We start from the raw sequence: 19,278 nt of genomic DNA on the forward strand, positions 1-19,278 counted from the left end.
AACTGATTTTAAATAAATGTTTCAATTTTTTTTTAATTTTGAAGCTTCCCATAAGGGAAGGAATATTAAAGTTATTACAGTGACTTTATTGTTAAACAAAATACTTTTGACAATTAAAAATTTGAAATTGCAAAAACATTTTTATTTTTATTTTGAGTGCTCCCATACTCAAGTATAAGCATTTAGGTAAAATTAATTTTTAAGAAAATAATTCCTAAGTGGTGATAATAAATTTAAAAAAGAGCTTTTTTAAAATTGTTTTAAAAATACAAAGATACAGCCGTAATTCTAAATAAATAAAGTTGTTATTTTTCTAAGAAAGGGTTGAAAATTTTTGGCTAATTTTCTTTTCAAGAAGTATAAAGCATAAGGACTGTCAAAAAATTAAGATTTTTATATTTTAAATCCAATGAGTAACTTGTGAGATGGATTTAAATTTAAAATAAAATAAATTAAAAAAAGTTTTTTTTAATTAAAAATATTTTTTACTTATCACAGACCATTGGAGTGGGATGGACAAAAAATTTTTAAAGTGGTTTGAAAGCTTATCGATGTAGAAAATACACAAGCAAAATACTTTCATTTACTCTTTTTTTGAAGCAAGATGTAGCTAAGAAAAATATACAGTCATTTTTTGTGGAGGGGGTTAATATTAAATAAAATTTTTGGTAGTTTGTGATCTCAATGAAAAAGCTTTTGTAAGAAAAGGTTTTTTTAAAATCCCTCAGTAAAGACTTTATTTTGGCATAAGCTTAATTTAATTTACAGCTTTAATTATTTAATTAAAGCTATATTATTTTATTTAATTTTAAGCTTAAATTTATTTATTTTACATTTAATTTCCCATTACAGTCCAATATGTAGCATATATCTCTCTAGCAGGAAAGTAATATTTAAATTAGTGAAATTAATTAGTACACTTAGTAATATGCAGTTAATTTTTTTAATGCAGATTTATACTTAATGTAAAAAAAAATTGGATTATCCTTTTATTAATGACTGCATTAGTAATGATTTAATTAATTGCTTAATTAACTTAATTAAGCATTAATTGGCTAATGACTTAATTAATAATGACTAATTAATGACTGCATTTTAGTAATGACTGCATTAATCATTTAGTAATTTTTTAATGTAATTTAATAATTGGGAATAAGATAGTTCAAGTTGATCTAAAGGCTCTCACACCTTTATAAGTCATCTCTCAAATGTCAAGCTCTGTTTTTGTACTTGTATTGGACGTCTAATTTATTAATATTGATACTGTTAAGCAGTAAGATAGAGTTTATACTATTTTTTATTAGTTTACAAGTTACAATTTTTTCTTTTTAATCTATTTACTTTTGTTTTATGCATCTATAAATATTGGAACTGATCATTTTATTTATTTATTTATTTTTTTATTTAAGTGAACTAGATACGCTTTTTTCAGATTATTATTTTTTTAATAACAATTTTCAATAAAATACTTTAAAAATTTTATTTTAAAATTCCATTTTTTATTTTGAAAAATTGTATTTATTACCTTAATTTATCCAAAAAATGTTAGAGTAATAAAATTTTTATTCTTGTTAATTATATAATTAACAAACTCCCATACTCAAATCAAAAAAAAATAAAAAAATTGAATTGTATATGTTGAATTATTTTTAATAAAAATTTCAGAATTATAATTTTGTGTTAACAAAAAAGTATTTTTAATTAAAACAGGCTTTTTAAATCAGAATTATGTAAACAAAATTATTCTTAGGCAAGTTGAATCTTGATGTCTTTTCACTCCTTAGATCATTTTGTTAATTAAATATGAAAAGCTACATATATATTAGTAAAATAGAATCAAATCAAATTTAATGATAATTCTTTAATGACATTTGAACCTTGTTGTACCTCCTATAACCTGTAATACCTTGTTGTGGGCTCCTGTAACTTATTCTTACAACTCATCCAATCGGAAAATATTGTTATTTATTTAGTTCTTTTGATAACGAGAAATGAATTAGCCTGTGAAAAATATTAAGCCTAAATGGAGTCAGAACCAAGAACTTTCTGGATGAAAGACAATGATGCAATCACTTTACTACAGAGGTCACCTTTGTTACTCTGATTTAAAATATTGTAACTGTAGTTATTCACAAAGCTTTTTTATTGTATTATGAAATTTCTGAACAAGTAAATGTTCAGAAACAAACCAAAAAATTATGTTATTTTTCAGTGAGAATTATTCAGATCATATATAATGTTTTTCATTTCATTTACGTCAAAGTATTTATTAATTTAAATTTCATATTTAAAAATTTTTATTTATGTAATAATTTTTACTAAGGTGTAAAATAAATTTGAATAACAGATATTAATGAGGCTACTTTATGTCTTTTATCTATTGCAGGGTTTAAAAAAAATTGTCATTCTTAATTTTTATACAAACTGTAGAAAATATTAGTCATACAAGTTCTAATTACAGAAGTTGATATTATTATTACATTTTTGTTTTGATTTTTTGTACCCTTTTTTGTTCTGTATACTTTATTTTTATTATTGTTGGTTGGCTTTATTGGTTTTTAATTTTTTAAGTTTTCCATTAAGATTCAAGAGGCTGATAATTCTTTTTTATCATCACCGTAAATAATTTATTGATAAAGCTTTAGTTACATTTCTGTAGTATTTTACATGCAGCATTTAAATAGTTGGATGTGCTCATGAAATTTTAAAAAAAGACATTGTAGTTCTGAGAAAGGAAATAAAAATAGTAATATACTAAACATTATACACTTCAGATTAACATGAGCTGTATATTCTTTCTGCAATCAGATTTTATTTTATTTTTTAATGACATTAACCGCTTTGATCATCTCATTTTATGTTTTATAATTAATACTGTAATTTTTAGAAAGAATTCATATCATTTCTTCTTTAGACTACATCTTCTATAAACATACAAATCAGTTTCATACTGATGACTAAAGTAGCATCTATGTGTGATTTAAAAAATTTCTTCACTGAATAACAAAAAATTAAATATAATATTGCCTCTTATGTCACATAAAATTTTTTACAGTCTTCTTTACATGTAACTTGGTCTGTATGAGCTACTTTATAGCAAATTGTAAACTTTCTTCACCCAGTTGTAAGGAGCTTACATCAAACAATTTTCACACTGGAAATAGTCTATGACCAGTTTTACTTTTTCTCATTAATAACTTTTTCTCTTGTGATGGACTAATCTATTTCCCTGCCCATGCTTGCCTTTTCATTGAGTAAAAAAGGAATCAGTTATACTTGAAATTGTTTTAAAATGCCAGTCTGAGTATTTAACCAACACCACACTGAAAATATTGAACAATGATATAATTTTCAAAGCAAAGGTTTGAAAATGCAGGATTTTCTTGTAAGAATACCCATATTTGTTAATTGGGTGATTTTTTTTCAGATTTTTATATCTACAATAATATCATAAAACAGTTAAAGTTATTAACTGTTGTAAAAATGCTCTGTCATGATAGAAGTTATTTAACAGTTTACTCATCATCTAAGAACTAAATAATAAATGTTCTGAAATAAAATGTAAATTCTACATTTGGACAATGAGCTTATAAAACTGTAATACTATTCAAAATGTATATTAATGTAAAAATCAGCTTTATTGATAAAGCATAGATTAGCAAAAATTTAATATGAAATAAAGTAATATAAATAATCTCTTTTATTAATACGTTAATTCTGTTAATGCACTCAATTAGAATATTATTTTAGAAATAAAATACAAAGAAATTAATTAGTATTAATAATACTATTAATTATTAGTATTTAATACTATATTATTACTATTAATAATTAGTATTAATTAATAGTTTATAAATAGCAGAATATAGTTAAATTCTAAGAAAAGATTTTACTTACTTTTAATTTGAGAATTATTCTTTTTCATGAATGCTTTTGCAATATACTGCTCTTCATCAAGTAAGTTTAATTGATTAAAAGTTTATTTTAAGATAGAGAAGAATTATACAATTTTTTCTTCAATCATAAATGGAAATTGTCAATTTATCAAAGTACTGCTGTTAACACAATCTGATGGTGAAATTGAGAATTATGGAATTTATTAATTTTAAATTTCATTAATTGAAGTACTTTAGTTATTATCATTTTCAAATCTTACTTTTTAATTACAGTATTATCATAAATATTTTGTATTATATGTAATTTTTCAAGACGTATAATTCACAATTTTAACATCAAATTATATTATTAGCAGTAATTTTGAAAAATTATTATTAATTTTAATTTATAACTGAAAAAAAAATTCTTCTGTATTTTAAAATAACATGGATAAATAACATGTATTTAACATGAATTTATTCATCCATGAAATATCAAATATGTCATATGGAAGTATGTTCTCTGAAAGTACAATTAATAAATCATTATAATTTGTACAGTTAATTATTATTACATTATATTAATGTTAATATACTTTAATTGTACTGCCCCTTCCATTTCACATCCACCAAAATCTGGATGGCTTAGTAATATTGCTTTTAATTCATCAGTACTATATTAACAAATGCAAGTTTACATAAGTTATTAACATAAGATATATATTAGTTTAACTAATCTGTTAAACTTATTGGCTGTTCTTATTTTAAGAATGTTATTTAAATATTATCATGAACTTATTTTTTGTTAAATTTATTTTTACAAAAATTTTACTGCATTTTTCTCAGTCTTTGTTAAATTATAGTTCACTGATTTCATTTTTTACTATTCAATTCTATGGTGTTATGTCACCAATGAAACTTCCGGTAATTTCCTTTCTATAGAAATATTTTCTTTTCTTTATTCATCATTTATTTTTATTTTTATTTCAAAGATAACAAATATTGTTTAACTAATAGTATCAAATAATTAAAGATTCATTTATTTATTGAGATTCAATAATTAACTTGAAGTCTTGAAGTTTTAGAGCCTACAATAATAACAATAACGTGGTTTATATGTGATGTTTGTTCAATATACAATTTTAAAATAGAATCTATAGATAAGCTCATTTCTTGATCTGGTAATGGAATTTCAAGCATTCAAGAATCTGTCAAAAAGTCATATAGTATACTATATTTTATATAAAGGTTTCTCCTGCAAGGGGTTTTACTGTAAGAAAAATTATTACTATGAAAAATTAAAATGAAGTTTAAACAAACATTATACTAAAAACCACATTGAATTGAGCAATCAAGAACATTTACTCAACATATTTTTGTAGTAGTCATTGTGAAAAAAAAAATTATCTTTAAATGTAAGCATGGAATTCAGTACAAACCATATACTTTCCTGTACAGATGTTTCTCTGGGTTTTATTTTAAAGTAATTGCATTATTTATTAACTACCCTTATATTTCCATCAGTTTTAATGGAAATTCTTCATATCACAACTTTTTCCCATCCCATCATTGAAAGTGATATTACTTATTACCATAATAGTATTATTAGCATGCATTATTCAGTGCAAAAGATCTTCTAACTTTAGTGAAGGTAAAAATAACTACTTTTTTTAAATGAGTAACATATTGAAATTGATCAAAAGAAAAAAGTATTTTAAATATGTAAATAGCAGAAAAAACTGTATTTTTCAGAATACTTGGACAATAATTTCTTTTTATAATCTTTTAATAAAAATAAGAACACTGAAATTGCACTAGTGGGAGTACTGTTCAAAAATAGGATGAATTTTATTCATAATTAGGTATAATATAATTTTTATATTTTTCTTTTTTTTTAAAAATAAATTGCAACTTATGTTAATAATAATTCAGAAAGGAATAAATATTAATATGGCATGAAACTTTTCATTTTGTTGAGTTGAGCACCAAGGTAATCATATCCTGTGTTGAGATGAAAGTGGGTGACCATCTGTCTTCTGGGTTTGCCCTTATTTTCTTCCCAGCATGCATTTATAGCTCTCCAGCTTTTGTTTCCAATACCACTTTTAATTATTTCTGCCTCTGCACATTCATTGCTTTCTAGATAATGGGTTTTGCTATATTAGAGATAGGGACATTTCTGGGTTGATGAAGGGTAGTTTCTCTTTTCGCCAGATCATCTGCAGCTTTGTTCCCAAAAAATCCAGTGTGTGAGGGAATCCACTGCAGTATGATATCTTTATTCAGCTTTTGTAACATTCCTATGATCAATTTGATGTCTTTAGGTTTTGTTGCCATCAAATGTGTATGAAGAAATGGCCTGGATAGTTCCATTGGATTCTGTCAGTCTGACAACATTGACGAAATATGTGAACAGTTCAGTACTGCCAGGAAATCACTAGATGTGGCTTTACTTTCCACATCAAGTGGTTTTATTTCTGCCTATAGGAAAATTATGAGAAAAGATGCCTACCCTGTGTTGCCATTGTCCTAGTATTTTCTTCCATGGCAAATACTGTATGAAAGTATTTTCATTCATTCATTACAGCAGAAATGCTGTTGAAGGATCAAATTAATCCGATCTGTATGTTCCTCATTTAAATCAGGTTATAACATATTTATAACCCAATGGCATTACTAAATACAAAACTAATAATAAAATGATGTAATGTTATCCAGATGTTTCATCTGGGATTTTTTTTAAATATGTTTTTTTTTTACTGATAATGTTTTAGTCCTGTAAATATATTATTATTTTTAATTTTATTTCATGCAGCAGCTGTCCAGATGTTTTTTTTTCTCTTTTCTTTATTGATATTTTTAAATAACTATGTATTACATTTTGTGTCTATATGTATAAATTGAGTTGCATAATAGTTACAGCTTTTATATTTATTGTTATCTTAGATTTCATTTTATAATATTAACAATTAAAAATAGAATAATAAACTATGTTTTATTAGATGTACGTACCTCTTGTGTTTTAATATAGGAGCTCTTCCAAGGGTATCCTCATCATTAGGTATTTGTCAAAAGTATGCGTAAAAATGTGTATCTTATTGTTCAGTAATATAAACTTAATACTGAATAATAATAAGGGTAGTGAATCCCATAATCAGAGTAGTGAAGGGTCATTTCAAACATCTCCTTCATACAACTGATGTTATCAATATTGTCAACTTAGCAGGTCATCACTTTCAAATTCTGCCTGATAGTTCATTAATTTACTTAAATCTTCTTCTAGTTCTTTAGTCTTCTAAAGTAATTACTCTAATTTTTAAGATTTTATTTTATAGCAGTTGTCTAAATTATGTTGTTGCTCCACTTCTCAAAGTTTAAGTTTAATCTTCTGATATAAGCTAATTTTAAACATAGTATTTTTAATGTATGATACTAATTATAAATATTTATGAAATCAAAACATTATTTTACACAAGTAAGAATATTCTACCTTTAAAAATAAAAATGCTTTTATTTCCGTACATCTGTTTTGAATTAATTTTCAATTAGAAACTGATGGTAGATCTTATAAAAACAATTTTTTTTTTCATTAACTGAAACAACATTCATAATTCTTCTGAATTTATGTTTCTAAGTCTTGAACATTTTATTGGTAAAAAAAGAATTATAACAAAAGTATTTAAAAAATACTTAATTTTTAATGTATTTGATATATAAAATAAATAACAATAGTTATCATACATAGAATTTTTATTTTATTTAAAATAACACAAAATATTGCAATTTATAAAATTAATTTAAAGTTAAAAAATAATAAATTGCGCAAGCTTCAAACTTATGTTTGAAAATCATCAAGCCAAAAATAATAAAAAAATCATTAATAAGTCAGAGCCAGTTACAAAATGATAATTCTTTCATTGAGCAAAAAAAATATTGTGAAGTTAACCTATTATAACTTCTTCACTTAATATGTGTGAACTTCATTAGTTATTAATAGAAGCTGTTTCAATAATTTACATTTCAATTTCTTTTCATAGATATTGATTTTCTTTTAAGTTAAAATCAGTTATACTGACCTTTAAGAAAATACCTTATTGTTATTGTAACTAATAGTCCCTTGTTATGGTACAAGGCAACTGGACTCATGACATATATACAGTGTATCAAAATTTAGGGACAGGTGATTATTACTACTAAAATTCTTAATAGTTCAATACGTGTGCACAATTTTCTTATATCATCACTGTTTTAATGTACTTTTTATATTAAGAGATAAGCTTGTCATACCATGTCTAGAAAAATCTGGTACCTGGAATTACTGACAGTTTATCAGTATTTCTGTTTTGAACATCATACTCTTCTTGAGTTGTTGATAACCAAGCTACTTCTTCAGATGATTAAATATGTAGAAGTCATGAGGTGCAAGTTATGAGCTTTAAGAAGTGTGAACAAACAAAATTACTTGTTGGAATTGCTGAACCTTCTGATCAATAAAGTAGCAGCAGTAAACAGGGATGCTATAATAAATTAAAGTAACTGCTGTTACCAGCATCTCAGTTTTGAATATCATAACTGCTACTTAGAAAGTATTTCACAGTATAACTTTCATTGTGATTACTTTCCTGAAAGGTAAAACATACCAAAAGTACTCTTTTTTGAACTCATAAAATTATTATCCATGATCTTCCATCTTAATCAAGGTGGAGATTTTTTTCTTCAGTAAAGTTAATTATAGTTTTAATGATATAAGAAATAGCATGTTTTGTAATTAGTAACAATGAAGGCAAAAAATGTTTTTCTTTCTCTTTGTAACAGTCCAAAAATGCATGTGCAGATGACTTTTTGATTTTTGTCTGCGACATTTAAAATTTTCAGGATCCACATTTATGATAGCTCGCTGTTATTTAACATTTCTGAATATTGTTTCTGTTAAATTTTTCATAAATTCAATAACAAGAATCAGGTCTTTTTAACTATTGCATTCTCAGATTTGTCCATCTGCTCGAGGAACCTCACATTTCTCTCTATCATTTATATAATCTTCATTTAATTTGTAATGTCTTTAATAGTAATGTTCGAGCGCTTTCGGATTATTTATCCATCCTCAGGAACAATGATGTGTTATACATTATAATTATTTACATGACAAATTAGACTAATAAACATAATAATCGAGACCTTCATATGGACATGACGGATAAGTTAACTTTATTTTACCTCTGATGATCAATTGTTATATTTATATTTTTTTTAAATTCAATTTATTATAATTAATGATATGTGAAGTAAATATTTATAATGTACAACACATCATTGTTGCTCAGGATGGAAAAATAATCTGAAAGCACTCGAACATTACTGTTAAAGATTGTTGGTAAATGGAAATTATTATATTAATATCAACAGGCCATACTTAATAAAATTCATTTAAATTATTATTTGATTTACACACCTCTTATATTAACTTAATAAATAATGTATGTCAACATTCACTTCCTGATACTATTGCTATCTGATTATTTAAGCAATCCCTATTTTATGAATTCATGTTAAATTTTATACTATTACTTTACTTATCTTAGATTTGATTTATTCAAATAACTTTTCTGTACCCTACATTAAAATTGTTAATATTCTATTATAATTTTCATTAATAAAAAAATTGTTGTAAATATTTAATTGAATTAAAATAAAATAGACCTAAAGGGTCAAAACATTTATTGTTTAAATAAAGAAATATAATTCCTTCCTAAACTTGTAGTACATACTTATATAGTTACGCTAAATTCCATTAATACAAAACTGCATTGCTTAGGAATAGGTTGGATGTATGTAATTGTTTTGCTTTCATATGTACATTATTGTAATTAGAAAGTAATGTACCTTTATTTGCTGAATTGAAAAAAGAAAGAATATGTAATAAATCTCTTCAACCACGGCCCACAGCCTGATGTTGGATTAAATATTTGTTACTTGACTTTTAACTTCAAATCCTATTTATAACTGCTGAAAGATTTACCAAGAAGAGCTTAACACTTTATTAACATCTTTAAAAAACTAGTAAAGTTAAAAATGATGCTGATTTCATTCTTAAGACAAATTTTTACATTGTTTACATACATACATATTTGATGATCACTTTGACACTTTGTGTTTAGTGTACTCATGCTAGTCAATGTTCTCGGAATTTTCATTGCGTAAATTGGCAGAACTGATTTACTGATACACTCATCACTGTAAACACTCCCAATTCTATCTCCTACTTACATTCATTCTTTATCATTGTTTAGTTCTCAGTTCAGTTTGCTTTGATGCGTCTGATGACTATTTCAGTGTTATGTTATTTTTGTGTCCATATTGCCATATTGTTAGTTTTTTATTTATAATTTTCACAATGGTCGCAAGTTTCAGCAAGAAACAAAGTTTTTAATGAAAAACGGTTGTTTATTGACAACTGGACAGGTCTGTATTTCTTTGTTGAGGTAAAAGAAAAACCTCTATGTTTGATATGTAGTGAGTCTATATCTGTGATGAAGGAGTTTAATATAAAACGCCATTATGTTTGCAAAATGAATTGTCAAGGACAGTATATTAAAGTAGGTTATGTGTTAAGGCTAGTTACCTAATATCCATAAAAAATTGCCTCTAAGTCCAAACCCTTTTCTGATGGTGAGTTGTAAAGGACTGCATGGAGTCAGCAGCTGAAATCTATGCCTGGTAAAGAAACATTTATTTTTGAAAATTAGTCTATCTGGAGTTACTGTTTTGAAAACGATTGAGTAATTTGCTAAAGACATTGAAAATACTTTAATAAAAAACAGTTTCTACGTTTGTGTTTTATTCTGTAGCTCTTGATGAGAATACAAACGTTACAGACCCTACCCAGTTGTTTATTTTTATCAGAGATATTGACAAAGACTTCAATACTACTGAAAAAATAGTTGCTTTATTTGCCATGAAAAGCACCACAAAAGAAAGTGGCATAGTAAAGCTTTATCCTCAACTTTGGAGGGATTCAATCTAAAGCTGAGCAATCTCTTAGGAATTATGACTGATGAGATCCCATCAGTGTTTGGCAAGAAAGAGGGTGTCACTGTTCAATTCAAAATGAAGCTAATTTTTATGGAAATATGTGGTTAATGCAGTGTCACTGTATTCTGCATCAAGAATAATTGTGTGCGAAAAATGTTTCTTTTCAGGAAGTAAGCAATTAGTAGATGTACTCTACTAATTTCTTAAGAGAGTGTTCGATCTTAAAGATGAAATTTCTCAGTTCATGAACAATAAAGGCAAAACGTATCATCAGTTCAATAATCCTGAATGGATGGCTGATTTTGGTTTTCTCACTGACATGCACCTTCCATGCACCTCAATACTTGCATCTTCAAGGCAGAAACAATTTGATCCATAACCTATTTGACCAAATAAAAGTGTTTGAAACAAAGCTATATTTATGGAAACTTTGGGAAAAAATGAATTTTCACACTTCCCCGCAATGGCTATCTGTAAAATTACCAACAAAGAGAAACATGTGGATGCCATTGTTTCTTTGAAGTCCGACTTTAGTAATAAGTTCCAAGATTTTAAATCAAATTAGCATTTGTTCCTGATCTTTTCTACACTATTTAGTGGTGAAGTTGAGAAAGCTCCCATCCATATGCAAATAGAACTAACCAGATTGCAATGCAATATGGATTTGCAAGAGTAGTTTAGAAATACTGGACAATTGAATTTTTATTTGCAGTATGTCGATGAAAAAAATTCCCAATAATTTGAAATTATGCTTTGCTTAGAGCTTCACTTCTTAGCACCACATACACCTGTGAGCAATTTTTTTCTAAAAGGAAATATGTAAAATCAGATGTGAGAAGTCATTTGTCTGATACACATTTAGAGAACACCCTTAGAATTTCTTCTTCCAACATCAAAGCTGATTGAGAAATTAGTGAAGGTAAACAGTGTCAAGTGTCTCATTGAACTCATGAAAACTTTCACCAGTAATTGTATGAACTTAACTTAACTTTTAAAAGTTAATTAAACATCTTGTTTAGTTTATAAACTTTAATTACTTGTAATTTTATGAATATTGAAATAAATTTAAAACGTAATATTTTATAGTTGCTATTCAGTTGATTTCCTTGAAACATTAAATCAAACCAAACATAAAACATGTTATACATATAACCTTCACTGTGACAATTCAGCAGCACACTTACAGTATTACATCAGTATGTAAAAATCATACACAAAAACACACAATTATTCTCATAGAGTGGTATGTTACTATTTCATGTCCAATATTTATATAAATCTGTAATTGTGTTGCCCATTATTCCTATCAAGTTGTCATGTAGCTCGTTATTTCAAAAATGTTGAAGACCACTATAATAAGTTTTTTTTAAAAATAAAACTTCCCCAAAAAATCCAAGAATGACAAATTCTGAGACATTGCCATGAATTGTAAAATCCTAATGATCAAAATACATGGGTAACATAATGGTTGAAATCCAATTTAAAATAGCTGCATCTTTTATTGATTTTTAATTGTGTCTCACAGCATCACCAAACAGTTGAAATTTTAGCTCATCAATAATAATGATCACCACCCAGCCAATTCTTTATTGAGTTTTGTTTATACGAGATGCAACAATAAAGTAATGAGACTGCTGTGAAAAAAATGTTGCTTACCGTTTTAATCATGTTTAGTGTTGTCTCCTTCAAAGTAGTTCCCCTCTGATTGCACACACTTATTCCAGCGCTTCTACCATTGATGGTAACATTTCTGGAACTCATCTTCTGTAATATCCTCCAAGACCCTCGTCACAGGTTTTTGGACATCTTGTTTTGTTTGAAAATGGTGTCCCTTGACCGCCATTTTGACTCTTGGAAATAGAAAAAAAGTCGCACGGAGCGATATCTGGTGAATAAGGTGGCTGTGGTAGTACTGAAATTTGTTCTGAGGTTTCATCAATAAATATTAAAAATTCATAAAAGAGAATAAAAATAAATAAAAAGAAAAAAAATTGAATGTAAACAAGGAAACTTACTTCTACATAGGTACAGATATAATTTTTAAGTGTATTATCTGTAAGTGCTGAATTTTGTTTTATTATTTGTTTTTATTATCTTTTTTTATATATATTTTTGGTTATTTTTAATATTATGACTGTTTAAAATGACTACTTAACTGTCAAAATGTACATGAAAAAAATTTTCTTTTCTTTTTTTTTGTAAATGATTTTGTTATTTTCCCTACTTCAATAACCAATTATTATAGATTTATTTCTATACCCTTTATATAACAAATGTTGTAAAAATGAAACTATTTCCATTCATAAATTAGTCAGATATTTTTTTTATGTTTGTGCCAAAAGTGCACATTCTTTGAAAAAAATATGAAACCTATCTCTTTTATTGTAATCATGTTTATTTCATATTATTATTATTCTTTTTCTGTCATAATGTATAAGTATAGTTTTTCATGCAGCCTTTTAAGTATTACTTAACTTTTTATATTAGTTAAAATAAGTTATTTTAAAATAATTAATAAGTGTTAAATTCACCTTATCAGCAATTAAAATAGACACTAGGATCTTTCAGTTCTTAAAACATTGTCAGGAGAATAAAATATTATAAAATAAAGAAAAACATTAAAATGAATAAACAGTCAAGTTAGTATACTGTTGACAAGCACACGGTCATGACTGTTTATTCATTTAATGTTTGACTTTATTTTGTAATATTTTATTCTTCTGTTGATGATTTAAGAACCGAAACATCTAGAGAGTGACTATTTTAATTGCTGGTGAGGTGGATTTATCACTTTTTAATTATTTTATTAATTCATATCACCAGAAACCATGTTTAAGAAAGTTATTTTATATATGATTATTAATCATGATGTATTATTCTCTATCAATCAGTTTCTTTTCTTAATAGAAATATCTTACTTCCATTTGCATTGGAAAATGTTTATTGTTTAGGTAGTAACAGCACATGTAGCAAGTACACTTGTATAATGTTGTTGGGCAGAAAAGCTACTTTATCTCATGTATTATAAATGTACTCATATTAGTATTGTTCATCTCGATTTAATTTAAATGCATGTATTAAGTAGTGAGCTATGTCTTAGTCGTGTGTGTCTTCTATTAACATATGACTACACTGATATGGTTACAATGGATATTTGTGTGCACATACAATTCATATACGTAGAACTACTGTTTATTAATACTTTTTCATTAAACACTGCTGCTAGTCTTGAGTCATTTTAAAATAAATATTAAATTTCATACGTGAAAGGCATTTCTTATCAATGATTTTTTTCCAAAGAGTTCATTCTCTTGATAACTGCTGAATCTTGATCTATTCTACTTCTACAGTAGAATCTTCTTGTTGTATGTACTCCAGATGCAATAAGTATGCAGGTTCAAAATAAATTTAAAAACAATATTGGCTTCATGAGACATATAAGACTAGAAGTATTATTCATCTTTTTTCACAGCTCATTAGTGAGCACATTTGAAGAAAAGAAATTTATGAGTTTTAATAGTAAATATTTATGTCTTCTATGTGATCCAATGTGGCCATAAAATTGAATTTTGTTTTTTTAGCAGCTAAGACAGATTAATTTGTTTTCTACCAAAAATGAAGGTAGTGCCTTTTATTATTTAAAATCTTTCATTATGGGCATGGTTTGGATAAATCCAGAGGAAGGCTTTTTTTCTTGTTTAACCTCCGGGACCACCGTTAGATATTGTTTCAGAGTATGTGATGAATAATTTGTAGCGTGGGTAAAAAATACCATGCCTGACTGGGATTCGAACCTGGACCTCTGAATGAAAGGCCAAGATGCTACCACTTGTGTCACAGAGGCCGGCTTCTAAGGCTTACTGTATTCTTTAATTGATTTTTAAATGAAATGTTGCATTGTCATATCAGACAGAATAATTTTAAACATAATATTCTGAATTAAATAAGCTACTTTTGTACAGTGAAATTATTATTTATGCCTCTAAGACTGTTAAAAATATGGAAGTAGCTTCAGAATCTCTATAATTTCAATTTTTAAGACCTGTATTTTTAATTATATTTTCATTAAGTTTCTTGAAAGATTGTGTATATGATGGATTGTGGTTCTTGAAATAATAAAGTTGGATAACATGTTTGCACATTTCTGCATTTACAAATATTAGTTTAATATATCATGTAAAATATGATAAAAATTGAATTTTCTGATAAAAAGAAAAACATTTTGAGATGTTAGAACTTAAATAAATTTTAAAAATATATGTGTGGTATTAAAATGATGTTTAGTTCATAATTAATTTATAATTAAAAATGTAATGCATTAAATGATAAAATAATTTCATAAAATTATTTTTATTATTTATTGTTATGTTAACTTTGTTTATTGTTATTTCATAATTTAGGAGACAGGATGGCCAAGAGATCTAAGGCGTTGGTTCGCAGAGATTCTGATCTGACAACCTCAGGTTCGAGTTTCAGTTAACCATTGGATTTTCTCTGCATTAGCTTAAGTTGCCAGTCAAAAAATATTAAATTAAAAAACAAATACAAAACATATTTTTTATTAGAATTCTAATTAATTGCTATAAAATATTTTTCTTTTACATAATGAATTATGATGTAATTTTGTATAATATTTTATATATTTCTTCCTTTTATATTTTATACAGGACCAAAGCCTGGTCAGCCAAGGAATTTAACAGTGACAGAGATTAGTAATGGATTCATGATTACTTGGCAGGCACCTCTTGAAAGAGCTCATCTGGTTCAGTATTACACCATAAAATATCGTACAGATGGTCAATGGAAAACTTTGAACAAAGGACAAATTCGGTCTGAAGAGACTTCCTATTTGGGTAGATATTAAAAAATTATCTAATATTCTATTAAAATTCAACTGTTCTTAAATCATCTTTTGCTTAGTTTAAGGATGATTAAATTATAAAAATTAGTCTATCTAATCCATATTTGAACGCTCAGCCTAAATTAAAGCTTGTAATGGGTGTTAATGGACAAGATATTTTCTTGTGACTGCACGACAATATTGGCTGATTAGAATAGGTTTACAAAAAATTTTAATTCTTTCTGCATTACTAGTTTCATTATAGCAATATCATTTTCATTTAACATATCCATATTAATTTTGAAGCATTTGAAAACTTAAACTTGTATAAAATGAAAATTGTTAGAATAACTTCTCCTTGTTTTTTAATGTTCATTAAATACATTATTTTAAATTGCTATTTTATTTCTTGTAGTTATAGCCAGGTGTAAATGACAGGAAATATAGATAACATTTTGGCAGAAAGTGTATGAGAGAAAATATTTGTAATAATTATATTTGCACAATTTTTAATTTTTTTTTGCTGCAAGTTCAGCTGTACTAAAAATATAAAAAATTTGTGGTGACTAAATGATTTATTTTCTTGCAAGTTATTCTTTCCATAATTTAGAAACAGTCTTCCTAATCTTATTTATAATTTCACTCAATAAGAAACATTTTAAAAACACCACATGAGCACTAGAAGCATTTAAAAATTACCTAAGACTGTCTGTTTAAAAAATAATGCCAGAATTCTTGATGGGGTTTATCAGATACTTACAAATTCAAAAAGATTTTGATAAAACCAAAAAAAAACCAGATATTTTCCACATTTATTATGAGATGTTAAGTTACTTAACTATTGTATATGAACAGCTATTCACTAATTATATTGAAAAAATAGTTAGCAGTTGGAACGTAGTTTTGATTTTCTTTATCATCTAGTAAACATTACAAATATTGAATATATATATTTAATTTTATTAATAGATTATTCTAAAATAAGCGAAATCTTGACTATTTTATATTTTAAAAAGAAATGTTAAATATATCTTTTCCAAGTGAATATAAGTAAATTATAAATAATGTACAATTAATTCAATTATTTATGTAAAGTGGAAATGTATAATGTACAGTTATTAAAAAAATTACTTATTTAATAATACTTCTAACTTTTAGGGATTCTCATAAAATCCAATAGTTGTGTTCCATTATTAAAATGAATTCTTTGATGAAAGTAAAGCTGAGAAATGCAAGCAATATTAATGTTTTGATATCAGTACAAGATAGTTGGAATGTATGCCACAAGAATTGAAGTCAGTTTGATAATGGGAAAAGCATTATTCAAATCATCCAAACTATAAGTATTTCACACAAGTACTTTTAATTTCAGTGCATTCCTTCAAATATTTTTTTTGAGCTTTTAATAGTATACTTTATCTTATTTCATTAAATATCATATAAAACGTAATTATAATGGAGGGACGGAGTGGAATGCTGTAGAGCAATAAATTTTCTTTATCAGTAGGCCTATTAATGTTGGATGATGTTAATTCACATTAGAACAAAGCTTTTATAAGTTGCAAAAACTTCTTTAAGCACCTATTTTGTGAAAAGACAATTAGAGCAAAAATATACATCCATTTCTTTAAAGTATTCACTTTAAATAGAAAATTATTCAAATTATGCTTACCAGCAACATTAGTAGTACACAAAATCATCTCTCTCTTTTTTACTTATCTATATCTAATTAAACTCTTTCTACTTTTATACTACAAAAAAAAATCATAATATGCCAAGAAGTTGCAATGTAAACAACCTAGCACTTTAACATTTTATTAATGTGTAGGAGTTTAGTAATTTCCAGTTACAGAATGTTGATATTTTTTGTAAAATCAGTCACTCCTGTAAAAATCCTCCATTCAGTTTTTACCTTCAACTGTTATGATGTTCCTTAAATCAGGCCAGCCAACCTGAACTGACGTTAAAGTCTATGTTATGTGTATGAAGGGAAAAAGTTGAAAGTTATTAAAAAAATGGGCCCTAGGTCCTTTTCCACCATTTACCCTTTTTCATATTTTTCATCCTTTTTTCCTTCTAATATCAATTTTGAGAATGCAGATCTGACTCTACTATGTTCACAATGCTGAGGATGCCAGGACCTAAAGAGTAAAGCCTTGGCAGGGGGGCTGCCTGTGAACTGAGAGTCTGTTTCTTCTTCAGTGGTCTTTTTTTTCTGTTTAGCCTTTGCAGATCTACTTTTCTGTTTAGCCACCATAAGGTATTACTTCAGAGAATGAATGAGGGTGACATCTATGAATGTAAATGAAGTGTATCTTGTATAGTCTCAGGTCAACAATTCCTAAGATGTGTGGTTAATTGAAACCCTTCCACCAAAGAACACTGGTATCTATGATCTAGTACTAAAATCCTTATAAAAGCAACTGCCTTTACAAGGATTTGAACCTTAGAACTCTCGACTTTGAAATAAGCTGATTTGTGATGGCGAGTTAACCACTAGACCAGCCTGATGGGCAATCTTCAGTGACTACATAACAATGACTGAATTGCCTATAACTTCCCCCACCAACTTTGTACTATTAGAAAAACTAAACATAAATCATTAAATGGAAGAGCACTAGCAGAACATTAAAGCTGAAACAAGCTAGATAACTTGATCAGTAAGTATAGAATTTTATTACTTCACCATGAAGGTTTTATTTTTTAGTACTAACAGTCTGTTAATATGCCAGAAAATTCAGTCCTGATAGAGTAATTTATTTAATTCATTTACTAATGTCAGGTTATGTTGTCTTTAAAATTAATTTTACTCGTACCTGACTCATTTTAGAATACTGTGCTATTTTATTTGTGATCACAATTATGATTTTCTTTTTAGTTTAAATTTGACAGAATTAAATACTTATTGTATAATTTAAGCCTGATTACCTATTAATTATAAAATATGTTTTTAACTTCTTACAGTTAAAAATTTGGTTGGTGGACGGACGTACCATTTCCGTGTTTTGGCTAACTCTGTAAGAAGTTACGAAAGCAGTGAAGAAGTAAAATTCCCCGTTCCTGCAAGAGTTAAACACAAGGCAATTACAGCTGGTGTTGTGGGAGGTATTCTTTTCTTTATAGTTGCCATTATTCTGTCTGTCTGTGCAGTCAAGATCTGCAACAAACGAAAGAGACGGAAACAAGAAAAAGGTTTGTTTTTATTAATTTTTTTTATTTTTTAAAATCTGTTATCTTGAATTATAATTATTTTTTTGATGTTACACTTATTTAATAGTAGACTAATTAATAACTAATTTACTATTGAAACTAATTTTTATACTAATAACTAACTAATTTTTTAATAACTAATTTTTATTGACTAATTAATTTTAGTACTTATAATTAATAGCATTAATTATATAGAACACAGTCCAAACCCGGTAATAAAAAAAAAATTAATTTTGAAATCTATGATGGATAAAAAACAAAATAATTTTTAAATCAATTATATTAATCTGTTTTCATAATTTTTAACTTAAAAAGCTAAAA

At 26.4% G+C, this 19,278-nt stretch overlaps 1 protein-coding gene across 1 annotated transcript in view; it reads left to right on the top strand.

Moving 5' to 3' along the window:
• Positions 1-19,278, top strand: part of tutl (immunoglobulin superfamily member turtle) — a 569,464-nt gene that overhangs the window by 522,294 nt on the left and 27,892 nt on the right. The window contains 2 exon segments of the mRNA XM_075368048.1: positions 15,575-15,760; positions 18,712-18,939. Coding sequence (XP_075224163.1) covers positions 15,575-15,760; positions 18,712-18,939 — 414 coding nt within the window.

The sequence above is a fragment of the Lycorma delicatula genome, chromosome 6 (assembly GCF_047948215.1).
Source record: "Lycorma delicatula isolate Av1 chromosome 6, ASM4794821v1, whole genome shotgun sequence".
NCBI lineage: Eukaryota > Metazoa > Arthropoda > Insecta > Hemiptera > Fulgoridae > Lycorma > Lycorma delicatula.